At 46.2% G+C, this 26,364-nt stretch overlaps 2 protein-coding genes across 2 annotated transcripts; both read left to right on the forward strand.

Annotated features, from left to right (window-relative positions):
- Positions 1-94: 94 nt before the first annotated feature.
- Lsm1 (LSM1 homolog, mRNA degradation associated) lies at positions 95-12,005 on the forward strand. The gene is made up of 4 exons (XM_052162002.1): positions 95-265; positions 5,821-5,889; positions 7,130-7,245; positions 11,389-12,005. Exons 1-4 carry the CDS (start codon positions 220-222, stop codon positions 11,557-11,559), a joined length of 402 nt encoding a protein of 133 aa, XP_052017962.1. The 5' UTR covers positions 95-219; the 3' UTR covers positions 11,560-12,005.
- A 6,590-nt stretch (positions 12,006-18,595) lies between these two features.
- Star (steroidogenic acute regulatory protein) lies at positions 18,596-25,499 on the forward strand. Its single transcript, XM_052162525.1, has 7 exons — positions 18,596-18,818; positions 19,649-19,759; positions 19,998-20,125; positions 21,376-21,534; positions 21,645-21,829; positions 22,223-22,316; positions 23,023-25,499. The coding sequence occupies exons 1-7, from the start codon at positions 18,755-18,757 to the stop codon at positions 23,134-23,136; spliced, it is 855 nt and encodes a 284-aa protein (XP_052018485.1). The 5' UTR covers positions 18,596-18,754; the 3' UTR covers positions 23,137-25,499.
- The last annotated feature ends 865 nt before the right edge of the window (positions 25,500-26,364 follow it).

The following is a 26,364-nucleotide window of genomic DNA, read 5'->3' on the forward strand; positions in this document are numbered from 1 at the left end:
TGACTAGAGGGGAAGACAACGTTGTCTGGGACCGCACGCCCGGCACGCCTCTTTCGGTGGATGGACAGGCGATACCGGAAGTGGGTGGGGTAACCTGAAACGCTTCCGGCGACTAGCGGTGTTTGAGGTGCAGGTGAGCGGCGGGTTCCCGTCCGCGTCCCGCCGGCGGGCGACTGGACGCCCTCGCGGCCGTCCGGTGCAACCTTGCGAGAACTCAAAATGAACTATATGCCCGGCACCGCCAGCCTGATCGAGGACATCGACAGTGAGTACCTACCTCTCCCTGGGGGAAGCTTGGTGTGGGACCCCCTTTTCGAGTGGGCATCCCTTGAGAAGGAGCTCCGAGATTGATCTCTGGGCCCGGGCCGGTGGTCTTCCTCCACAGCCTCGGAGTCCATCGCCACTCTGCCTCCTCTGCCCTTGAGCTGGTGACACCTCCCCGCCCCGCAAGCTGCGAAACTCCTTCCGAGGGGCGCAGCATCCGATTTGTGAACGCAAAGTGGCCCAGACGACTTCCTTCGCATGCTCTGCCCTTCACTGCAGCATTCCAAAGTTACATTTGACAATGGATGGATGGAGGATGCTTATAGGAAGGACTCACCAAACCCGAAAAAATGTTAAGACAACAGCAGTTGAACTTAATTAGCAGTAAACGCAGGTTTTCTGTTGTATAGCCACTTGCAGTCTTCTTTTTCTATGAGGGTCATTAGCACTTTCAGATTAAAGTTGTAGAGACAGGTGTCGAACGTAATAGCTGGCTATTTCTGCAAATGCTAAGTCACTTCAAACTTACTGTTTTCTGTTTGACAGTTTTACTAAAGGTTAGTCCTGTACAAACCAAGAGGTTACAGTTTTGTGGGGGTTTTGTTGTTTTTGGTGGTGGTGGTGGTGGTAGTGGGTTTTTTGGGGTTTTTTTGTTTGTTTGTTTTTGGTTTGGGTTTGTTTTTTTGGTTTTTTTTTTGTTTTGTTTTGTTTTTTGTTTTTTGTTTTTTGTTTTTGGAGACAGGGTTTCTCTGTGTAGCCCTGGCTGTCCTGAAACTCACTCTGTAGACCAGGCTGGCCTCGAACTCAGAAATCCGCCTGCCTCTGCGTCCCAAGTGCTGTGATTACAGGCGTGCGCCACCACCGCGGCCCTATGGGTTTTTTTTTTAATGGTTTAATTTTATTTGTTGTGTCTTCATGTCTTGTCTACATGTAAATAAACCACGTGCATATTGGTATCCTCGAAGCCAGATGACCTTTTCTTCTTTGGATCCTCTGGAATTGGAGTTATGGACCGAGTTACAGAGTCACAGTGTGGGTGCTGAGAAAGGAACTCAGATCTTCTGCAAGAGCAACACGAGCTCTGAACCATCTCTCCAGCCCCCACCTTCATCCCCCCCCCCATTCTTACCTGTGCATGAGTCTTCAGATAACTTTTAAAGCAGCATTTTAAAAAATAGATGTATATGAGAATGTTTGTATGTGTACCGTGTGCTTGCCTCGTGCTAGAGAGACCAGAAGAGGACACTGGGAATCGAACCTGGGTCCTCTGGAAGAACAGCCAGTGCCCTTAGTGCTCTTAAGCCCTGAACCATCTCTCTGGTCTTTAATCAGCATTTTAAAATCATTTCAATCCTGTGACTTTTCAAAAACAAAGTGATTTGTACAACTTCAAACAAGTAAAAGTCTATACATGTCTTGTGTGAGTTTGCAAATTAGAGAACAGCTTGGATTGTATTGAATGGGACAAACATATTAAACTTTGCTCATCTATTTATATCTACAGATATAGATATTATACATACATAGATTTATATGTATATTATAGCTACATACACATATATACTACTTTATAAGCCTATCTATGAAGTGTAATGAAATATTCTTTTAGTGGAACTTTTTACCTTCACATTTCCTTAGATATCTGGATTACCTAACAACAAATCTGCCATCTTACTAAACATGCTTATGTTCTCAAGCCTTCTCATTCTTTGTGGATTTCAATTACTAAAATTCAAACCATTTGATATACACCCTTTATTCCTCCACAGGGACACACACAGAAAGAGTGTCTGTTCCAATCTTTATGGAACTTTTTGGATTTTCGAGTTGCTTTGTTTTGTTGGGTTTTTTTGTTTGTTTGTCTGTTTTGTTCTTATTTTGAGACAGGATCCCAACCAACATAGTCATGCCTATCCTAGAATGCCCCTGCCTCTGCCTCTCGATCGCTCTGATTTAATATGTATGCCACCGTGCCCGGCTTAACTATGTTTGTATCTTTGCTCAGTTGTGTGTCTTCATGAGTATCTTGACTTATTACAACTTTGGCTCGTTTGACAATCTTTACAGTCTGGATTTTGCTGTCAGAAGCTTTAGGTTTTTGTTTATTTTTTATTGTTTTGGTTCATTTTTGAAAGGGCAGCTGCCAGGCTGGCCCCTTTAAATCACAACATTCCTTCTGTCTCAGTCTATAAAATTTTGGGGTTATAAACTGTGTAGTGGTGGCTCTAATCCCAGCACTTGGGAAGCTGAGGCAGGCAGATCTCTGTGAGTTCAAGGCCAGCCTGGTCTACAAAGTGACTTCCAGGACTATTACCCAGAGAAACCTTGTCTTGAAAAACAAACAAAAATTCTGGGGTTAAAGACATGGGCCACCTTGCCTAGCTTTGGTTTGAAACTGTAATATTTTTAAAGATTTATATATATATATGTTGGATTTAGTTTTTTCGAGACAGGGTTTCTCTGTATAGCCCTGGATGTCCTGGAACTCACTCTGTAGACCAAGCTGGCCTCGAACTCAGAGATCTGCCTTCCTCAGCCTCCCAGAGTGCTGGGATTACAGCCGTGCACCACCACAACCTGGCTAAGATTTATTTATATTTAGGTGTATCTTTTTTCCCTTGGTTTTTTTTTTTAAGATTATTTACTTACTGTTTATATGTTTGTGCCTACATGAATAATGAGTTTATATGAAGTGCATGTGTGCAGGATGCCAGTAGAGTGCATCACACGCCCTGGAACTGGAATTAGAAAAGAGCCAAACCAGGGCTGGAGAGGTGGCTCAGCAGCTAAGAGCACTGACTGCTCTTCTGAAGGTCCTGAGTTCAAATCCCAGCAATCACATGGTGACTCACAACCATCTGTAATGGTTAAGTTGTCTCCTCTGCAACACTATACATTGTGCTGTGTGTTTGGGTCTTGTTTAAAAGTTTATTTATGTGCACACGTGTGTACCCGTGTGCTTCTGTGCGTTGTGTTCATGAACTGAGGCAGTTGTGAGCTAACTGATATGTGTGCTGGGAAGTGAGTGTGGGTCCCCTAGAAGAGCAGTCAGTGTTCTTAGCCCCACTGAGCCACATAGCCTCTGTCCTTTCCTTGGTTTCTTTAACTCTAGTTCTTGAGGATTGTCTTAGTTCTCTGGCCTTTCCTGTTCTCTCAACTAGGTAGTCTGAGTTGCTTGTTTGGTTTGTTTTCTGTAAATCTCTAGACATTCTAGTCATACTTGAGCATTATAACTTCCTGTTTTCCTATACATTGTCTTTCATGTTTCCTCATTCTTTTGAAGTTAAATGAACTTTTATTTCATGGAACTGAACAGAGAGTTCCAGAGTGGGTGTTTTGATGTCCTCATCCTACCATTTTGTTGTATTTATCACAAGATGGAATTTTCATGCTTTCACCTGCAGTAAATATAAATTCATGATGTTGGTGACTCAGAATAGTTTAGAGCAATGGTTCTCAATCTTCCTGGTACTACAGCTCTTTAATACAGTTCCTCGCCTGGTGGTGGTGGCACACCCCTGTAATCCCAGCACTCTGGGAGGCAGAAGCAGGCAGATTTCTGAGTTCAAGGCCAGCCTGGTCTATAGAGTGAGTTCCAGGACAGCCAGGGCTATACAGAGAAACCCTGTCTCAAAAAAACCAAATCCAAAAAACCAAAAAAAAAAAAAAAAAAAAAAAAAAAAAAAAAAAAACCAGTTTCTCATGTTGTGGCAACCCTCTAGCATAAAATTATTTTTGTTGCTACTTCATAACTATAACTTTGTAGGCTGTACTGGTGCATATCTTTAATCTTAGCACTGGACAGGCAGAGGCAGGTGGACCTTTGAGTTCAAGGCCAACCTGTCTACAGAGCTAGTAGCTACAGCCAAGGCTACACAGAGAAAACTTGTTTCAAAAAACCAAAAGAAGAAAAAAAAAACAAGCTGGTGGGGCCATGGATCAATTTCTCTCTCTCTCTCTCTCTCTCTCTCTCTCTCTCTCACACACACACACACACACACACACACACACACACACACACACACACACACACCATGAATACAAAACCTAGAACTAACTTTACTAGTGTTGTAAATATCTGATACCTGATATGCAACCTCTGTGAAAGGTCCTTGGCTCGCAAAGGGGTTGCTACGCCCAGGTTGAAAACCACTGGTTTAGAGCTTTCAATAAATGTTGAATTCAGTCTGACAGACTGCTCAGTGGTTATATGTGCATGCTTCTTTCTCTTCCTGAGGACCAGAGTGATTTCCAGTACCCACATCCGAGGTTCCCTGAGAACGGTCAGAAACTTCACTTCTAAGGGGTCTGATGCCAACTTCTGGTCTCTCCAAGCATGTACATAGACAAACACAACACAAAGTCTTTAAAGCTTTTACTTGACTTCCTGTTGTAGACCACTATCACATCTCTTTGCCTGTCTGAGGCATTTCTAGATTTTATTTTGCTGCTGGAATTGAACCTAGGGTTTGGGGACTTTGCTTCTCAGCCACACATCCAGCCACTCGAAAGCATGTCTTCATTTTAGATTTCCTTGATTGAAAAGAAAATGTTGAAGTAATTCTAGGATTAAGGGAATAGAGATTTAGCTAATGACACAGAAAGTAAACAGAACTTCCAATATCCCAGAATTTAGATGGAGGAAGGGCATTTAAGAGTTCAAGGTTGGGGGCTAAAGAGATGGCTCAGTGGTTAAGAACACTGGTGCTCTTCCAGAGGTCCTGAGTTCAATTCCCAGCAACCACATGGTGGCTCACAACCATCTGTAATTGGGTCTGAGGCCCTCTTGACGTGTGGCTGAAGATAGCAAGTGTACTCACATGTATAAACTAAATCAGAGAGAGAGAGAGCGCGCGCACGTGTGTGTGTGTGTGTGTGTGTGTGTGTGTGTGTGTGTGTCTGTGTGTGTGTCTGTGTCTGTGTGTCTGTCTGTGTGTCTGTGTTAGAGTTCAAGGTTATCTTCAGCTAAGTAGTGAATTTGAGCCCAACTAGGTTACTAAAACCCTCTCAGAAAAATAAAAACCATCTAGACCAAGCTTCTCTATTTAAGGTAGAGAGATTATAAGATTCTAAAAGCCTGGCCAATGCACTCTCCTTGCCAGGCATGGTGGTGCACACCTTTAATCTCAGCACTTGGGAGGCAGAGGAAGGTGGATTTCTGAGTTCGAGGCCAGCCTGGTCTATAGAGTGAGTTCCAGGACAGCTAGGGCTATGCAGAGAAACCCTGTCTCGAAAAACCAAAAAAAAAAAAAAAAAAAAAAAAAAAAGATTCTAAAAGGGTTAAATGTAACATCAGAGCCAGAACCACTTGCTTTCCTGGCCACTCAATGTCCTTCTCTAACTCTGCAGCACTAACTGCCCCGTCTTTGCAGTACTGATGTCATTTACATCCCAGGCTAAAGTCTCCCTCCCACATTGTACACAGAACTCCATCCTAAATACATTAGAAAAGGGTCTGATACAGTTTAGACAGCTAGTAACTAAATGTTTGTTGATACTGTATAAACTCACTGAAACTGACACCTTTGTTTCAAAGCTCTTTTCTCCTTTCCCCAGAAAAGCACTTGGTCCTACTTCGAGATGGAAGGACACTTATAGGTTTTTTAAGAAGCATTGATCAGTTTGGTATGTATTGGTTATGATCCCATTAAATTTTTTTGGCATTACTTTATGCTGAAATTTACTTATCTCTAACTTTTCCACATGTGTCAGCCTACTGGAACTGTTTGGGGTGAGTAAATTGTTTTAAAACTATGATTAGGTGTTTCAAAACCTTGTATATTCATTCACAATTTTGTATTCTAAAACTGATTTTCTCTGGTGTTTTCATTTTCCCCGCTAGAGGGAGCCAAATGATAGAAATAAAGTTAGCCTTAAAATCATTTCCTGAGTGAAGTCCCTCCCTGTCCAATGAAAATCAGGTAGAAGTCATTTCCTAAAACTCTCCTTGGGGGCTGAGTTCACACTGGCACTGCTTGGTCATCTGCTCGGTCACTGGATCTGAATGAGAGAGCAGAGCTGAAAAGGCAGAGCACAGGAGGTGCACACAGCCAGCTGAGTGCCCGTACTCCCAGGGACCTTCCTTATGGGTAGAGCAAAAGGGTCGCTTTGGAAACAGATCAAGAACCTTCTCAAACCAAAGCAAAACTACTTCTCTTTTACTTCAGGTGAGGCAAATAGTACTAATTCAAAGGAGAAAAATAGTTTTAAGAAGTTAATGTTCTAAGCCTTAAGTTAAATTCATTGAAGTGCTATGAAGAGATAAAAAGCAAATACCGAAACTACCATGCATGATTATATAAATTGTTTCTATGTCCTAATTCATAAAATTTATATTGGATTACACGAATCATAAATACTAAAATATATTCATATAGTAAAGTAGCTCGTCTTCTAAAATGCAGCATTTCAATCTTGATAGTTGTCTAGGCTACGTTTTCCAGATTTCCACTCATATTTTCCTAGGGACCATGTTGATACTGGCAGTGAAATGAAACAGACGTAACTTATTCCCACTGTCATTCATTCATTAGCACAGCATAATCGGAAATACCCCTTACTTCTTTGAAAGTCTCCTAAAACTGAATATACCTGTAATCTTAGCATGTATAAGAAGCTGAAGCAGGAGACTCACCACTGATGCTGGGACGGCTTAGATTACATCATAACTTCCAGGCTAGCTGAGGCTAGAGTGGGACCCCTGGGACCCTCTCCCCAGCCCTCCACCCCCCCCAAAAAAAAAACAAATTTCCATAAATGGCTTGTTGTACTTGGTGAAATTGAAAAAATGACTGAATAATTGAGTTATAGGCCTTATAGTCAACGATGTGAACTAAATACCTGTTTCTTCTTTGTGTGCTTACAGCTAACTTAGTACTCCATCAGACTGTGGAGCGAATTCATGTGGGCAAAAAGTACGGAGATATTCCGCGAGGGATTTTCGTGGTCAGAGGAGAAAATGTGGTCCTACTAGGAGAAATAGTAAGTGAGACTGTTAAGCTGCCGTGGCTCTGGGTATCAATGCCAGCTGCTGCTTTCCAGTTTCACCAAGCTTCCCACAGGAGCCACGAGCTGAGGAAGCTGTGGGTGCCAGAGCAGCACTGCAGGTCATTAGCGTTGGTCTGCGGCCTTTGACTTTTAAAGGTTTGATCTCTCTAGGAAAATATTGTTGGCTTTATCAGATAGAAAACAATATTGCTGGTATTTGCTTCAATAGCACATGTCCAAACAGTACAAAGTAACATGGGCTGTGCAAGGGTGGCACACATATCTTTTGTCCCACATTCTCTCAGCTAGAAAGAAGGAGACAGCATTGCTAGGTGTGGTGACTCATGTCTAAAATCCCAGTGGTTAGGAAGTTGTGGTAGGTGACTCTAGTTTGAGGCTGTCTTAGTTAGGGTTTTACAGCTGCAAGCAGACACCGTGACCAAGGCAACTCTTACAAAGGGCAACATTTAATTGGGGTTGGGTTACAGGTTCAGAGGTTCAGTCCATTGTCATTAAGACAGGAACGTGGCAGCATCCAGGCAGTCATGGTGCTGGAGATGCTGAGAGTTCTACATCTTGTTCCAAAGGTCAACAGAAGACTGGCCTCCAGGCAGTTAGGCTGTGAGTATTAAAGCCCATGCCCACAGTAGCACATGTCTTCCAATAAGGCCACACCTCCAAATAGTGCCACTCCCTGGCTCCCCACTAGCTTGTCAAACACAGTCTATGGGGTGATATCTACATATAACATAAATAAATTTAGTTCATTTCCCCAGAGTGTACTGCAGTCTCAATTAAAAGTTCAAAGTCTTGTGAGATTCATTCAATCACTTAAAGTCAAAGCATATCACACACCTAAAGCATACACTGCAGTTCCAAAATGTCATAGGAAATGCTAGAACAAATAAGACCAAAACCCAGCTGGGCAAACTCCAAACCGTATCTCCATGTCTGCTGTCAAAGCACTGCTCAGATTTCCAACTCCTTTCATCTTTAGTGACTGCAGCACAATTCTCTTTGGCTGGTTCCACTCCCTGTTGGCATCTTTCCTCAGCAGGTATCCCACAGCTCTGGCATTTTGAACATCTTATAGCTGTCTTCAGACACTCCATAAGAGGGCGTCAGATCTTGTTACGGATGGTTGTGAGCCACCGTGTGGTTGCTGGGATTTGAACTCAGGGTCTTTGGAAGAGCAGTTGGTGCTCTTAACCACTGAGCAGTCTCTCCAGACCAACATTACAACTTCTTGTTCCATTGTCTGGGATCCACACATGATCCTCTGGGCTCCTCCAGTGGTCAGGCATCTCTTCTCCAGCTCTGCCTCTGTAGCTCCAAGCTCAGGTTGATCCACTCCACTGCCACTGCTGCTGTCCTCAGTGATCATCCCATGGTAGTAGCATCTCCAATACACTGGGGTCTCCTGCTGCAACAAGGCTTCACCAGCAGCCTCTCACAGGCTCTCTTCTTGGCGCCAAACTTCAGCTTCTTTGTATGACCCCTTCAGTCCTGGGTTGTCAGCTAAAACTAAGGCTCCACCTTCATCAATGGCCTTTCATGGCCTCTCTCAGTGTCAAGCCTGAGCTGCTTTCCATGACCCCTTCATACCTTCAAAACCAGTACCACCTGAGTGACTGTCACACATTACTAAGTACAGCTGCAGTACAAGGTACAACCTTGGCTATCTCTGGAACACGGCTTCTTTGTGTTTTGTTTTGTTTTGTTTTGTTTTGTTTTGTTTTGTTTTGTTTTGTTTTGTTTTGTTTTGTTTTGTTGAGACAGGGTTTCTCTGTGTGGCCCTGGCTGTCCTGGAACTCACTCTGTAGACCAGCCTGGCCTCGAACTTAGAAATCCCCCTGCCTCTGCCTCCCAAGTGCTGGGAATAAAGGCGTGCGCCACCACCGCCCGGCTTCACATATTCTTAAGTATATTTAAACCTTGAATCCTATTGGGTTTGCTAGGAAAATCAAAGTGCCTGAGAGGCTGGCTGAAATTAATGGGGCAGGAGGAGTCGGTTTGCTCAGTAGCAATGTGCTTAGGTGTCATGTATAAAGCCCTGAATTCAATCCTCAGCGTCACAAAAGGAGAGAGGGAAGGAAGAAGAAATTAAAGACTGATTTATGTTGGAAGCAGTCAGCTTAGTCTCAGCTATATGGTGCCTTTCAGCTCAGCTTGGACTGTGTGCAGCACACGGGGCTGGGCAGATGCTTGCTGGGCGAGTGTTTGCTGCACAAGCTTGGGGGCCTGAGTGTGGATCCCCGGCACTTCAGAGCCAGGCGTGGTGGTCCAAGGCTGTGCGCCAGCACCAGGAGGTGAAAACACATGCTGTGACCTCAGGCCAGCCAGTCTAGCACACACCAAGAGTTCAGGTTCCTTGAGAGATTGTGTCTCAAAAAAATAAGATAGAGAGGTAAAGACACCCTGTGTCAGCCTTCACTGGCACATACACATAAACTTGCACATATTTCTTAACTACTGCTATAAAGTGTATTAATGCCTCATTTTAAGATATTTTTTGTGGTAGGGCTAGAAAGATGGCTCAGCAGTTAAGAGCGCCTGCTCTTGCACAGAACCTGGGTTAACTTCCCAGCAGCCACATGGTGACTTACAGTCATCTGTAACTTAAGTTTTGAGAACTCTGATGCCTTCTGTAGGTACTAGGCACGAACGCAGTGCGCATGTGCATTCTTTAAAGGGTGATTGTGTGACTTAGCAAGCAGTCTGAAGAGGTTCTGTACTAAAGCTCAAGAAAACCAGAACCTAGTTAGAAAAGCATTACATTGCATAAGTGGTCTCTAATGGTACCCCATGGAGGCTGAGATAGGAAGTGTATGGCTAGCCTAGGCATGACCTCAGTTCCTAAATGAACAAAAAGTGCCTGGATTCTGCCTTGATGACGAAGGATCCCAGCACTAAGGGCGTTTGCTGTCGAGGGCTGATGCTTCACAGTCATGGTGAGTAGCTCAGTGAGTGACATACTGAAGACCAGGAAGAGAGCTAGGAACAGCTCTCTTTTCTTCATCCCAGGGGTATAAGGAAAGGGTTGGGTGATTATATACTTTTAAGCAGATAACCTTTGACCCAAGTGACTTATGTAACTTGCGTGGCTTCTAATCTCCTGGTGAGAGTCCGCCATCTGATACCACAGTGCTGAGCTTTGCGACCTTGGAGGCATGTGTCAGTTAACATGCAGACTGCGACATCTGCAGATGCTTGTGATCAGTGTCTCTCTAAACCTTCTCATCAAAAGTCATAAAAGGAACTGGAGACATGGTTCAGTAATTGAGTGCTTGCTGCTGTTTGAGAGAACCCAAGTTCACCCCCAGAGCCACATAGGGATCTCATAACTGACTATAGCTCCAGCTCCAGAAGATCTGAACCCGTGTCTAGCTCTATTTATTTTTATTAAACCAAATAATTTATTCAACCATGGTGGTGTATGCCTTTAATCCTAGCATTTGGGAGGCAGAGGTCTTTTATTTTAGCCTGGTCTACAAAGGAACTTCTAGGATATCCAGAGCTACACAGAAACCCTATTCAGAAAACCAAATATATATATATAATTATGTTTATCCAAATTACTAGAGAAATGATGCATTAGACCAAACTAGAATGACTTACCTAGCCTCATGATGTTTTCTATCAGTGGTTACCACAGAGGAGACAGTATTATTCAGAGACTCCTAGTTAGTGAAACAGAGGAACAGTTTATTGCCTACAGCAGTAAGAGTGTGGTGTACATTTGAATCAAGGTTTTATACCTTCTTCCGAACAACAAACCCCAGAAATTAAATAGATGTTGAAATTGTAAAATACAATATTTGTCTTCTGTAGCCACCGTGACTTTATGTAACTTCTCGGGGTTCAATCTTGGGTTTTCACAAGTGCACAGCAAGCACTTTGTCCACTAAGTTATCTCCCTATTCTTTAATATAAAGTTAACCCTGACTAACATGAGACTATGTAGCCGGAACTTTTGTGTCAACCCGTGTGTCTGGATTCGCCTGTGTTCTGTAGCAGTGTTGCCGCTGTCTCTGCAGGAAGAAAGGCATGTCTTATGGAATCTGCTTGTCCTTAGAGCCATTAGCTTGTCTGTTGTTAGTCTTCATGGGAAGTCGTTCAAACCCGCCTGTTTTGCAGGACCTGGAGAAGGAGAGTGACACGCCCCTTCAGCAAGTGTCCATTGAAGAGATCCTGGAAGAACAGAGGGTGCAACAGCAGACCAGACTGGAGGCAGAGAAGCTCAAGGTCCAGGCCCTTAAAGATCGGGGTCTCTCCATTCCTCGTGCGGACACTCTGGACGAGTACTGAATCCTTGCTCAGAGACTGTTCTAGAGAGCAGGTGCTGTCACCTGGCCACCTCACACACTGGACCAGAGTATCACATTGAAAAGTGATCTCATTCTTTCATGGATGCCAACATGAAAAATCATGGGATTTTGATTTTTGTTTTTTTAACAAAATCATTGTGTATTAGTTTTGCGTTTCTTCTTCAAACAGGCTTAACACACAGTCCTGGCTGACCTAGAACTCGCATGTAAACCAGGGTGACCTCGAGCTTGTGGGATTGCAGGTGGGCTCCAGGAGCCCAGCCCGGCCTTACTGAAAGAAACAGTGGCTGACCTCCCCTCACAAGTCATTGTGGAGTCAAGAATCATGTCTTTATATTGCTTTCCTTATCTCAGAGTTTACATTTCTTTTCAAGAAATATTTCATTTACTTGTAAATAAAAAATGAATCTCATAACTCTCACAAAATGGAGTTGCTCAGAACTGTCACAAAATGGAGTTGTGAAAAGACAAAATTCCCTACTGCAACATAAGGTGTGAGTATCTATGCTAGGACGCCTGCTGTCCATATAGCTGGCTCCTCAGGAAGACATTTCATACGGGCTGGGTCCCTGTTCCCGTTTTCATATTTGTGCCTGATAAAAGTTTTAAGCTTGAGAAAGGAGTTTTCAAGGAACTGGTTACAACAGAAGCCTCTGGTTTAGAAAACTTGAAACCTGGTTTACCCACAGTTTTTCCAAACTATAAGAGTGTCTTCATAATATGCTTTGTTCTCAATCTTACATTAATTTATCTAGATTTTCAAGTTTACATTTAAGTTTTGATCATCTTTTGCTTAGATTGTTATATACAGAAGAACAACAAACCCCACACCAAAAAAAAAAAAAACCCTCAAATGGTGTTTAGTAACAACTGATTCATAATGACGCCACATTTTGTTGGCTCAATTGTTGGAGAATAATGATTGCATGGTAAGTCTGATAGATGGCACACTAAAAGCAGTGTGGTTTAGTGCACAGAGTGAGGAATGAGGCAACAGCATAGAAATCGGCTTGTTGGCACACTGAAGTGATTCTCAGTAGTTTATCCAAGGATACATCTTTTTTTTTTTATAATCTTTTGGACAGTAGTACTCTTTCCTAAGATGTTTGTGGACTTTTTCATACTGCAATATGAAATATACTTTCTTACATTCTCAGGTGTTTAAAAAAAAAAAACCTACTGTGTAAACAATTTGGCCCGTGAATTCTTTATGATTGAGTTGTTTTTACAGAAGATACCTTTTGAAGTTACTGTCCTTGGATTGAGGATGTGGCTGAGTAAGTAGAATGCTGGCTTAGAATAGCCAAGGTCCCCAGGTCACACGCCTCAGTGCAGTGCATCCCTCTTGAGGGACAGCAGAGCGGCTGGTTAGTTGAGCTCTGCCGTTTCAGAACATTTGGTGCCTTCAAGCATCATAGGTCACTTAGTTATTTCAGCACCAAACAATTCCAGTGGAGGAACAGGTATGACTTATAAAAGGGAAAGGGACATTCTTGCCCCCTGGAAACCCATGTTCTTTGCAAGCTTCAGCTGTATGAGGTTTCTAGTCCATCTCATGCAGCAGCCTGGAACTGATCTGAAAAGTTACGGTCAGGACTGCCTCCTTTCTCTTATTTCCGACTTCTCAGCCCAGGGGCTTGCTTCAGCTGCCCTTTTCTGTGTCTGTACTGAAAAGCAGTGCTCTGACCACTGGCCATTGTGGTTGCGCTCCTGATTTACTGCAGGAGCAGTTCCAGTTCATACTGCAGTTCTACCAGCTCGGGAATGCGATCCCCAGAGCCCTGCGCGGAGCCATCTGCATTCTGAAAAAAACTGAGCATGTCTGCTCCTGGCTTTTTTTTTTTTTTTTTTTAAATTTCTCTCTAGGCCTTTCCTATTTCATTTCATGCTTTCTGTTTATTAAACCACAACATCCTCTCCTCCCTAGTCTGAATAGAATACAAAAGAAAATGCAAAAACAAGGGAAAGAGTACATCATGTATAATGAAGTTAGGTTGCATGTAAAACATGTATGTCGATATTGGTATTATCAAGTACATGTTTCTGAGAGTGACTCAAACACTGGAAGAGCACTGTGCTCTGGTTTGAAATGTCCATTGTGACTAGGAAGGGAGGAAGTGCACAGTGATTGTCCTAGCTTTGGTTTCAACCCCCGATGGTTGCCTTTGCTGCATGAGTATGTCATCAGCGTGGAGATGCCTTCCCACTGCCTGAATGCTTTTCTACCCTCAGACCTCTGCTGAGTCTCACCATCCTTAACGCCCTCTTGAAAATACTGCCTCGACGGGCGGTGGTGGCGCATGCCTGTAATCCCAGCACTCTAGGAGGCAGAGGCAGGCGGATTTCTGAGTTTGAGGCCATCCTGGTCTACAGAGTGAGTTCCAGGATAGCCAGGGCTACACAGAGAAACCCTGTCTAGAAAAAAAACCAAATCCAAAAAACCAAAAAAAAGGAAAAAAAAAAGAAAAAGAAAATACTGTCTCTAGGATTGCAAGGGTAGTTCAGTGAGGGAGAGCTCAGTTAAGTATGCACAAGGTCCTGGGTTCTAGCCACCCCCCCACCCCCGCCCCCAGTGGTGGAGTAGCAGAAGGAAGCCCTCAAAAATCCTACCCCACCCATTTTCCTTCCAGCCTTATTTTTCACTGTCAACAGCTGACAAAGGTGGTCATTACTTACTGTCAATCTCCAAAGTAAATGCTTAAGACTGGGATTTCTGCTGTATGGGCTATATGACGTCTATAATCCCGGCACTTGAGAGGCAGAAAGGTTGGAAATTGAAGGCCAACCTCTGCTACACTGTAACCTGGGCTGCGTGAGTCCCTGTCCTTAAAAGTGCTAGTAACACACCTTTAATTCTGGCACTTGAGAGGCAGAGACAGGGGCTCTGATTTTGAGGCCAGCCTGGTCTACCATAGTTCCAGGACAGCCAGAGCTACATAGACCCTTTCTTGACCAAACAAAACCAAGTAAAGGGATTTTCTGTCTGCTTGATCTTGTTGTCCCCCAACAGCTGAAATCCTAGGCTTGACTGTAAAGCGGTTTGAAGGATAGACAGAGGAGTGACTAAAAAATACGGATGTGAGCTCAAGGTGAGTCAGACCCTCCAGGGACCAGTGGCATACCAAGGTGAGGACAGCTCAGGAATGCACCGCCTTAGCTGCAAGCCACAGATTCCAGGTGCCATGAATTTGTGTCAGAGTTTCTGCAGACACACCTCAGAGAAACCTGGGATGGCGAGTGAGATAGGGCCCCAGTGGGAGTTGGGAGTACTGGAAGCCTGTTCTTCCAGCTGAACTCTTCCAGAGAACTGAACCCTAGTGTCCACCATTCATTCCCCTTGCACATCGCCACGCCAAAGTCCTTTTCCAGACTGTCCTGTGGGTGCTTGCTGTTCTCCGTTCAGTAGGTCAGACTAAGTGACTCTTGACCAAGTGGCCTAGAATCAAAAGTAAGTCTGGGATGAGTGGGCATGCACCTGTAGCTCCTAGCTGTCAGGGAAACTGAGGCAGGGCCAGCCTCCACAATATCATGAACTTGCTGGCTTTTAAAGAGAGGCTGGAAAGATGGCTCAGGCTCAGTAGTTAAGAGCACTGGCTGCTTTTCTAGAGGGCTCCAGTCTGGTTCTCAGCACCCATGTGGTAGGTCACAGTTGTAACTCCAATTCCAGGGATGGCCTCTTTGGGCCTCTGTGAGCACTAGGCACACAAGGGGTGCACAGACATATACTGAAGGCAAATCCAAAGTAAAATTTTATAAAGAAATCTCTCTCTCTCTCTCTTTCTCTCTCTCTCTCTCTCTCTCTCTCTCTCTCTCTCTCCTCTCTCCCTCAAAAGAAAAAAAAGCCAAGCATAGTAGAATTCATCTTTACAGGACTCCAGGGGCAGGGAGGGAGATAGGTGTGTGTGTGTCGGGAGAGCCTTAGCAGTGCTGAGCAAAGCGACCCACACTGTTAATCTCAGCATTTACAGAAGCAGAGGCAGGAATATATTTATTTTGGGGGGAAGGGATTTGGGTTTTTTTTTTCAAGACAGGGTTTCTTTGTGTAGCCCTGGCTGTCCTGGAACTCACTCTGTAGACCAGGATGTCTGGCTTCGAACTCAGAAATCTGCCTGCCTCTGCCTCGCAAGTGCTTGGGATTACAGGCGTGCGCCACCACTACCCGGCTTTTTTTATTTTTTATTTTTTTTTAGGATATATTTCTATGTGACACTCCTTTCTCCTTGACCCCTTTACAGGCAAAGTTGCTCACCTTTGAGTCTTTGTGACATGGTGAACATTCAGTGCAGGGTGGCGGAGTTAATGAAGTTCCCTTTTCTGTTCCAAAGCCTTGATCCCTCTCATGTGCTCTGTCCATCCAGTCTCCTTCCATGTAGGCGCTGCTCTTATCGAACGGGAAAGCCAAGATTTAGATACTCAGAATCAGAGGGCATTCCTAGACCTTTCTTGACCTTTTTGCTCAGAGGAACAGCAGGAGTTAAATAGCCATTCAGCCTGGAAAGGATAAAAAGAGGAAGAAAGTCTTGGCACTGGGGGAGGTCATTCAACACCCCCTCCCTGAGTCAACTGCACTCTGACATCAGCAACAGCTGTATGCCTCAGTGTTCCAGTCTGCCCACACTACCCCCTCCTTCCTTGAATGCCATAATTCTCCACAGAATGGCAACAGCAAGGCCTTGAACATTATCTGTATGGCCTGTCCCTCACAACCCCCTCCCAACTCCTTACCACTTTCCCTGAAGGAGGGCCCACGTGTGTCTGGGGAAGCACGTGTACCAAGCAATAGGTAAGATGCTGCTAGGCCAGCCAGCCGGCCGGCCTGCCAGTACACCCTCTGCCTAGGAAGCAGCAGGCTTCTGTCTTCTCTGGGACCCCGAGGGCTGGAACCTGTGGGCGAGTTTCCCGAACCAAAGGTGTGTGACTGTGCCCCTTGCTGCTTCCCTAAGTAAGGCCCCGCCAGAGGAATAAGAACACTCTGTCCTCATAGGCACTGAGTGCAGGAGCCAACAATGGTTTAAGAGGGAAGTTGTCGGTCCCTGTGGGAATTAATCCCAAAGAAAAAAGCTGTGGTAGATCATGCACATGGGCAGGAAAATCAGAATCTAAGGCTTGTCCGAGGGCAGACCAGGTTAGACTTTTTTTTTTTTTAATTACTTATGTATATGAGTATACTACAGCTGTCTTCAGACACACCAGAAGAGGGCATCGGATCCCGTTACAGAGGGTTGTGAGCCACCATGTGGCTGCTGGGACTCAGCCCAGCACTCAGGATCTCTGGAAGAGCAGTCAGTGGACTTAGCTGCTGAGTCATCTCTCCGGCCCAACACTCTTGCCTTAATCCCACAGAAGAGACAAGACTCAAGAACTGGGTTCTGCCTCTCCAGTGGGCACTGATTGGGAGAGTGTATACCAGGGGGGCACAAGCTTCTAGAAAGCTGGGATGGACAAAAATGAGGCCTGGCAGAAGAGTGGGCCTTTGGGGCTGGACCTTGGAGCCTTAGATGCCTCAAGACAGTAGCTCCCACAAGGCCTCTCACACAACCTCACTAGGACAGAAATGTAGGCTATAGGCCTCAACTGTCCTGTACGGTTCCATATATAGCTATTTATCCAGTTGCCTTAAGAGAGTAGGCCTTGTCCTGCCTTGGGACAGTAGTGACAGGATTCAAAAGTATCCTGCTGGCGGCAGGGTCTGGGGCAGAACAAATCTAATGAGCCTTTACTGACGACATTCTTGACGTGTGAATTTGGCCGAAAAGTAGCCTCAAAGGTACTTGGAAAGGAAGAGATCTTGGCAGGGCAGTGCTGGGAGGTAGAGCGCTTCCCTGCCTGGCATGTCTGGGAGCAACTGAGGCAGTGAATTGTAAGGTTTTCTGGATCTGCCGGATACCACAGGATCGATACCTACAGAGACTGGCGAGAGTCAATGCCCAGATTCCTGGTGTTTCTCACCTTTGTGCTCAGGTCAAGTCCTGTAGCAGGGCTGGCCAGCCTTGGCTGCTTGCAGAAAGGGTGAGCTTGCAGGGTGGAAGGAACCTAGGCCTCAGCTACTCTCGGCCTTTGAGAGTTTACTGGGTGGGCCTTCTCAGATCCAGACAGTCCCCAGAATGAGAAGTTAGAATGGAGTCTGTAGCAATGGACGAGCAAATAAATGAATAACTGAACACGTGAGGCACTCAGGAGGCCACGCGTGGGAGGAACCAGGCCAGCTAGAGGACTTGAGCTATTGCCCTATACTGCCCTACCCCTAACGCCGACACCATGTTTGTCTTTGAACCAGCCATTGACACCCTCCAGACCAGACAGAGGGCTTGCAGCTCCTTTTTTTTTAATTTCTTTTGAGACAGGGTCATTCTGTGTAGTCCTTGCTGTCCTAAACCTTACTATGTAGACCAGGCTGGCCTTGAACTCAACAGAGACCCTACTTGCCTCTGCCTGGGAGAATTGAGATTCAAGATGTGTGCCACCATGCCTGGCTCTGGTCTTGTTGCAAGAACTTACTCTTTGGTTCTTTTACCCTGGATCCCCCTCTCTTGGCCGGAGTATCTGTATAGTTTTTGATGCAACCCAGTTACTGGGCATTTACGTGAATGATGGATCTGGGAGCTTGAGGACAGGGCTTGAAGTCTACATTTAAAACTTTGGAGAAGCCGGGCGGTGGTGGTGCATGCCTTTAATCCCAGCACTTGGGAGGCAGAGGCAGGGGGATTTCTGAGTTTGAGGCCAGTCTGGTCTACAGAGTGAGTTCCAGGACAGCCAGGGCCACACAGAGAAAACTTGTCTTGAAAAACAAAAGCAAGCAAACAAACAAACAAACAAAAAAAACCTTTGGAGAAGCTATATGCCCTCTGGCCCATCGCAGTGACCACTGGCTTCCCCTGCCTGCTGAGTCTGGTCCTCTGTCCTCCCTTTACGCAGTCAACCCCCTCCCACCTTGGCCAGCACTGCAGGATGAGGCAATGATTCCATCCTTGACCCTCTGCACAATGACTGATGACTTTTTTTTTTTTTATCTCCCATGATGATGCACAACCTTCCGCTGGGAGCATTTAAGGCAGAGCACTTGATCTGAGCCGCAGCTGCAGGACTCGGGACCTTGAAAGGCTCAGGAAGGACAATCCTTGAGAGCAGCAGCTGCCACAGCACTGCCACAGCTGCCACAACACTACCAAGGAAGCATGTTGCTAGCTACGTTCAAGCTGTGTGCTGGCAGCTCCTATAGACATATGCGGAATATGAAAGGTGAGTCTGTGTGGGGGCGCGGAGGGCAGGAGAACTTGCCAAGAGCCTCTCAGCAACAGAGTTTTGTGGGAAAGATCTTGGGTGGGGGATAGGCCACCTCGGCTTCGATCCCAGCTGTGCCAAGATCTTAACTGGGGGAGCCTGGGTAAAGCTCTTCTCTGGACTTGAGGTTTTGGCCTGAAAAAAAAATGGGCCTGGTTACTAAGATGCCATATCTCACCCAAATTCTGTAATTTCTAGCTTCTGCTCTAAGGCCCTAGTTGTTCTGGACCTAGTACTGATGTTGCCTCCCTGCAGGAGTGCATTGAGTCTGTACCAAGGGTCCCAGGCAAGTCTTTGCCCCAGTGGTAGAGAAAATACAAAGCTAGCCTTTACTCTAAGAAGCAGTGCCTGGCAAGTCCGAGACACTGTCTGGGGGAGAAGAACAGAAGGCAGGAGAGTTGGCAGCAGAAGTGCAAGGCAGAGGATGGTGGGGGTGACTCTTGTCCCTGGATAGTTGAGAGGCAGACCTTGATGGAGCACCCCTCGGGAGGCAGGGTGCATCCTACTCGGTATCCAGGGACTGCCCAAGCAGCCTTTGTCTAGTTAACAACAGGCCCAGGTAAACTTCTATGGCCAGGTCTGACCAGCCCACCCCTATTTTCCAAGATGGAAAAGAGATCTGGGCCCTGAAGAGGAGGTTCAACACTAGGAGTTAGAGATGTGGCTGTAGTTGGGGTCTCTGTTGAGATCTGTGGTCCTGTGTCAGTTTGTCCTCTGTGATGAGCGGACAGAACAGGCCCTCTCAGAGCTCTCCTAGCTCCTTAACAAGTTTCTTTCCCTGCCGGCAGGACTGAGGCACCAAGCTGTGCTGGCCATTGGCCAAGAGCTGAACTGGAGAGCAGTGGGGGACCCCAGTCCCGGGTGGATGGGTCAGGTTCGACGTCGGAGCTCTCTGCTTGGTAAATATTGGGGCTTCCTGAGCTTCTGCCCATCCGTGATGGGGCTTTAGGGTGCAAATGTCACTCACAAGGCCTGTCCCCTGCCTGTGGTTACCTAACTCCTGTGTCTGCCTCGACCCGCAGGCAGGACCCTATGGCTATGATCTTGTCTCTTCTGAGGGCTGGACACATTCAGAGGGCAAAGGGATTGGCTAGGACATTGCACCTATGTTTTCTTTTTCCTTGGCTATGGATCCAGGTTCTCAACTGGAAGCAACACTCTACAGTGACCAGGAGCTGTCCTACATCCAGCAGGGAGAGGTGGCGATGCAGAAGGCCTTGGGCATACTCAATAACCGGGAAGGCTGGAAGAAGGAGAGCCAGCAGGTAAGTAAAGGCAGCCGTGAGAAAGCTGCCCTTACTGTCAAAGCCTGCTGGGGTTCCTACTGCATTCACAACTGATGAGCGAACAAACGAACGGCCAAGCAGCTGTACTCTGAGAACTCTCCTACGACCATGTCCTCATGAGGGGGTGAGGGTGCATACCTTTTAGTCTCAGCACGCAGGAGGCTGAGGCTCTCTGGGAGTATAAGGCTAGCCTGGTCTATGTAGCAAGCTCCACCCTAGCCAGGGCTGCACAGTAAGACCCTTCCTCAAAACAAGCAAACAAGGAACGTTCGCTCCGATAACCCTTCCTCCCTGAGACTAGTTGAGAAACATTACTCCTATTTTTTTTTAACTAACCTCCGAAAACTGTACACTCATCCAGTAAAACCACACTACTAGAGGACATAGCACCCACCATTACAACCACACATTGGTAAGAGTGCATTCTGTACTGGGCAGCCTACTCTGTAGATGAGCTCAGTGGTTAATATCATCTCATCCTGACACACAGAAGAACCTGTTCAAACCAGTAGCTCTGTTATTCAATCTACTTTGGTGGGTGGCCTTATCTTGAACAGAAGTGTGCACACTGTCCATTACCCTAAGTTCAGATGGAACATCTTGTTGTTCAAGCTCTTACTGTAATGGAAATAGACTAACAGGATCTAATATACTGATCCACTAATCTGGGATTCAGGCTTAGCGCTGGTCTTGGCTAAGTATCCATGGGCAAATCACTTTCAGGCCCCAGGTTCTTCTAAAGTGACATATATTGAGCCAAGAAAACAAACCAAAAAGCCCAACATTCTCTGTGTCTAATTAGCTGTTGTAGATGTGACATTTCACACTCCCCAGCCTGTCCTTCAGACCCTTTGAGCTTTGAGATTCGGGTCGTTTCAGCTGGACCTGACCATACTACCAGCATTCATCACAAAAGGCAAGGCACTTCTTCCAGCTTTGAGTAGACACACAAGACTTGTGACCGCGGTGTCTACTCACTGGATCCTCGTCAGGTGGACATCCGGGAGCCCTGATGCTCATCGTAGGCCTGCTGTCCCCTTTCCTAGTATTTATTTGTTTGTTTGTTTGTTTGTTTTTCAAGATAGGGTTTGTCTGTGTAGCCCTGGCTGTCCTGGAACTCACTCTCTAGACCAGTCTGGCCTCGAACTCAGAAATCCGCCTGCCTCTGCCTCCCACCCTTTTCCTAGTATTGTCTGAGACCTAGGCTAGGCTCTCTTTGTCCCTAACAGGAGAATGGGGATGAAGTGCTAAGTAAGGTGGTGCCGGAAGTGGGCAAGGTGTTCCGCTTGGAGGTGGTGCTAGACCAGCCCATGGACAGACTCTATGAGGAGCTCGTGGACCGCATGGAGGCCATGGGCGAGTGGAACCCAAACGTCAAGGAGATCAAGGTGAGGACAGCCCAAGTGTGGGCAGCAGGGAAGCAGGCGGATGTGGCCCTCAACCGTGGGTGCTCGGCCTCCCGCCGGCTGAGTCCGCACTCCCAACTTCCTCGTGTTAGGTCCTGCAGAAGATTGGAAAGGACACGGTCATCACCCATGAGCTGGCTGCGGCGGCAGCAGGCAACCTGGTGGGGCCCCGCGACTTTGTGAGCGTGCGTCGTACCAAGCGCAGAGGTTCCACCTGTGTGTTGGCAGGGATGGCCACGCATTTTGGGGAGATGCCCGAGCAAAGCGGTGTCATCAGGTAAAATTTGGCAGCCGTCTCTAAACTGCAGTGCTATCATCTTGATGCCCACTTCCAAGAAGCCAATTCTTAGCCCCATGCAGCTTTAACAAGAAAGTAATGGCCAGAGTAGCCCCGCCTCCTCAGCCGGGTGGTCGGTCCACCCTCCAGGAACTTCTAAGAATCCTAATCATTTTCCAAAGCTAGGAGAAGGCTTCTTTGGGTCGTAATGACAGTAGTCCAGCAGGAAGCCTCCAGCCACAAGCAGCACGTTCTGATGAGCTGGTTCCCATGCTAACCGTTAAGTAGTATTTTTGGTAAAGCGCTTCTTCCTGATGAAAGTTAAAATTCAAGGACTCCAGAAGTGTTAACTAACCAGTCTAGGAATTCTCACTTGTCTTCCTGCCTTGCCAGAGCTGAGCACGGCCCCACCTGCATGGTGCTTCGTCCACTGGCTGGGAGTCCCTCAAAGACTCAACTCACTTGGCTGCTCAGTATAGACCTGAAGGTGAGAGGCGTGGGAGGGGGTGTGGGAGGAAGAGGCGGTGACAATATGCCCTTGCCCCCCAGCATAGAGAAGCCTCTTGCATTTTTTCATGACTTTTAAAGCACTTTATTGGTGTGTGTGTGCGATGTGTATGTGTGAATGTAGGTGCTCACACGTCGTGGCAGCGTGGAAGTCAGGGGACTGTTGACCTGGGTCTTTTCCTCCTCTATTTGGGTCCCGGGAACTTATCAGACTGTCAGGCATGTACTGTGACTCACTAAGTCATCTTGCCAGCCTTCCTCTTGTATTCAGATACAGTCACAGGCTGTTGGCAAGCCAATGGACATGGCTCTTCTGCCACTGTGGAAGCTTGCGAAAGCCTCCTTTCACCTCATTTAAAAAGCTGGTGCAGCGTCATAAATTTCAGTACTGGAGGCCAAAAGTAGGAAGGTCACACATTTGAGATTCTAAGATGGCTTTTTAAAAAAATCAGTTTTATATATAATTATGACCATTTTACAAAGAGGTGGTCCTAGGGCCCAGTAGGTGATGATTCTCACCTTTCAGGTGACACAGATGTCTCGCTTGGGGTCACAATCCTGTCTTTAACAATAGGGCAGCAAAGGCTGAACCCTTAAACCAGCAAGACCAAGTTTGAGGTGCCCCTGCCTTTGTGGGGTACAGGAGAACTGTGCCTAGCACCTCAGCACTCTTGTCTCTACCCCAGGGTTGGCTGCCAAAGACCATCATCAACCAGGTCCTATCTCAGACCCAGGTAGAGTTCGCCAACCACCTGCGCAAGCGCCTGCAGTCCAGCCCTGCCTGTGGGGCCCAGTGTTGAGGACTGCCCACAGCCAGCTGCACGCCATGGAAGCGCTCACAGGAAGCCTGCACGTCTGTACATCTTCAGCTACCGACAATGGGAGGGATGGTAGTCATAAGACAGGAGGACTGACTGCTAAAACTTACTATCAGGAAAATAGAAATGAGGCTTAGGAAAAAAAGGTCCTCTGGTGTCTCCCACTGACTAGCTGTGAAGGCGAAGGGATAGGTATCTATGAAACCTTTTTTCTAGGCCTGTATATGCTGACCTAAAAAAAAAAAAAACACCTACTAAAAACATGTCAGCAGCTGATGTGACCAGGAGGTGCTAAGGACCGGGAACCATTATCTTACGGGCTCCAAATGCCACTACCTGAAGGCAGTGTGTGCACAAAGCAAGGTCTTACCTAGGAAACTCTGTGGCCTTCTGTTCCTCTGCAAAAGGCCAGAACTTGAAGCTACCTACAAAGAGCCCTTCCAGAGTACTCCAACTTTTCTCTAAGGAGAAATGAAATAACTGTTGTGCTGGCTTCCCTACTTATCCCATGACAATAAAGAAGCAAAGGCGCACATTTCAGCCTGTCCGCATCAAGTCCCCTAAGGAATCAGTGCTGGAAATCACGGCTCCAGCAGAGTTCTGGTTTAAATCTCCTAGTTCTTTAAAGGGAGCAACGTGTCTGGAGATTTATGTCATTTGACTGTTTACTCTTTCCTAGAAAATGTAATTTCATAGCAAACACAACTCTAAATTGGTTCTTACAGAACTCCAGCTAAAAGCCAGGGAGGTGGCACAAGCCTTTAATACCAGCACTCAAGTGGCAGAGGCAGGTGGATCTTTCTAATACTGAGGCCAACCTGGTCTAAATAGGATAGTCAGAGCTGCACAATGAGACTGTGTCTCAAAAATACAAAACACAGGGATTGAAAGGATGGCTAAACTGCTGGGAACACGAGCTGCTTCTAAGGAATCCAGGTTTGCTCCCAGCACCCATGCGCAGCTCACAACTCTAATTCTAGTCCCAGGGAATCTGATGCCCTCTTGTGGCCTTGGTGGGCACCATGCATGCAAGTGGTACACAGACAAACAAATACATACTGAACACCCATAAACATTAAAAACAAAACCCTAGCTGGGTGCGGTGCCTCAACAGCTTTAATCTCAACACTTCAAACGATGACACAGGTGAATTGCCGTAAGTTCCAGGCCAGCTTGGCCCACAATGAGACCATCTCACAACAAACAAAAACAAACTCCTCAGAGTTGGTAGTTAAGATTAATAGCATTTTGGCAGCAAGATTCTGACAGGATTTTCATTTTCCTATACTGAAAAATAAATACTGGCCAATAAAGCTAGCAACTTCCTTGTTTGAAAAGGTTAAAGTATTAGATTACCTTTTAGGAAGACAAATAGCTAGAAATCAGTAGCGCTATAACATTCCTGTTCCAGGATTTGGAAACGTTACACTTTAAAGGAATAATGGGAGGCAGGTGAGGGCAGCACACAGCTTGAGTTCTAGGAAAGTCAGGGCTTTTATACAGAGAAAGCCTCTCAACAAAAAACAAACACAAGAATTTAAGTTGTGACCGACAAAATGCCCCAGTGTGTAATAGCGCTGGCCACATGACTGCTGACTCCAGGAAGCCACAGAGACGGAGGGAGGGAACTGAAAACTGATTCCAGAGAGGTCCTGATGGCTGCTCTGTCTATATTCCACATAAATACTGGAATATATTGATTGAAAAGATGAACGATTGTAACAACCTAAAGCTTTTCATTATAGGCATCTTTAAAAAAAAAAAAAAAAAAAGAGTAATGTGTGTGAGTGTGCATGGGCCCAGCATACACGTGGAGGTCAGAGGGCAACCTCAGGAGTGTGACAACCCCCCATGAGGTGGTCTTGGGTTGTCAAGGTAGGCAGCAAGCACTTTTACCCGCAGTGCCATCTTGCTGTCCCACTTTTCTGTCCTTACAGTAGTGTGGGCAATCCCCATCATCTGCAAAGAACTGAGCTTATTTATGCATAGAACAATGTGGACCACGTATTTATTTATTGAAGTCTTAGACCTTCCCTGATATTTATTGCTCATCCTGGCGCTTCAAGGTGGGAAGGGCAGCTGTAGAGCTTTCTGATACAATCACCATCACCGGGATCTGCTAGGAAAGCAGCCACTTGCTGAAAGACCCAGTACAACAACTCCAGGGCCAGCTTCAGGAGAACAGGCTGACAGTGAAGACTGGGCCTTCAGCAAACACTGTGGCTTTAACTGGACTAGCACTGGCTCCTGTGCACACTGTAACTGTATCCCTCTGCCCTCAGATGTTTTACAATTTGTAATTTTACATTTCAATAAAAGCAGTTGCCCCTGGCAGCTTGACTGTAGGTACCTATAGATGAGTCTTTTTTTATCTTTCAAACGAACCTTATCAACACATCCAAGTTCACAACTGTATATACACTTTCTTTTTCTTGATTCACTTTGAGCTTTTTCTTTTGAGACGGTCTCACTCACTCTGTAGCCCAAGCTGGCCTGGAACTTATATCAACCCTCCTGCCTCAGCCTCTTTTGAGTGCTGGGATTCATGGTGGGGCCTGCCAGCATCTGGTCGTTTTTTTCAGACGCTAAGTGCTGTCAAGCAGCACCTTGGTAACTTCTAATGTAGGAAACCAGCTACACAAACATGTAGTTAAATGTTGGTAGACAGAAGGCCTCCACATGATGATGTGCCAACCCCTCACCCCTAGTTCTTCTAATAGCATCACTTCATTTTCTTCAGAGTCCTTCGAGCGGCTGACCTCACTCTAGAAGCTGGCTTGTCCTTTTTCAGACTAGTCTTGGAATCAGCAGGTATCCAGCAGCTGATGGGCTGTGACCCCAGCTTTGAATAATACTGACTCCCCTGAAGAAGGCAGAGCAAGGCAGACTTCTGTCAGTCTGAAGCCAGACAGGCTATGTAGACAGAGCTTGCCTCAAAAAGCAAAACAAGATATTCAATGTGCGAAAGAAGCCTGGGTGACTCAGTAGGAGACAAGTGTAATAAAACTGCCATTCTTCACCAGTGGCTAGCGACTGGAAAGGCAGGAGAGGACAGGCAGCACATATCAACACCGCATGCGCGCTCAAAGACAAGCACTGGGCCGTCTACACTCCTGCTCTCTTTGAGAGTCCATTGTACACAGAACAGTGAAAGGGCCTGGGGGCGCCAGGGAGAGAAGCAGGTTGACACCCGTGTGGGAAGCCTGTCCC

This window comes from Apodemus sylvaticus, chromosome 18 (assembly GCF_947179515.1).
Source record: "Apodemus sylvaticus chromosome 18, mApoSyl1.1, whole genome shotgun sequence".
Classification (NCBI taxonomy): Eukaryota; Metazoa; Chordata; class Mammalia; order Rodentia; family Muridae; genus Apodemus; species Apodemus sylvaticus.

Coding starts and splice junctions, on each gene's coding strand:
- Lsm1 (XM_052162002.1), top strand. CDS start 220: ATGAACTATATGCCCGGCACCGCCAGCCTGATCGAGGACATCGACA. Junction 266..5,820: donor CCTGATCGAGGACATCGACA/GTGAGTACCTAC, acceptor TCCTTTCCCCAG/AAAAGCACTTGGTCCTACTT. Junction 5,890..7,129: donor AAGAAGCATTGATCAGTTTG/GTATGTATTGGT, acceptor GTGTGCTTACAG/CTAACTTAGTACTCCATCAG.
- Star (XM_052162525.1), top strand. CDS start 18,755: ATGTTGCTAGCTACGTTCAAGCTGTGTGCTGGCAGCTCCTATAGACAT. Junction 18,819..19,648: donor ACATATGCGGAATATGAAAG/GTGAGTCTGTGT, acceptor CCCTGCCGGCAG/GACTGAGGCACCAAGCTGTG. Junction 22,317..23,022: donor TGCTCAGTATAGACCTGAAG/GTGAGAGGCGTG, acceptor TCTCTACCCCAG/GGTTGGCTGCCAAAGACCAT.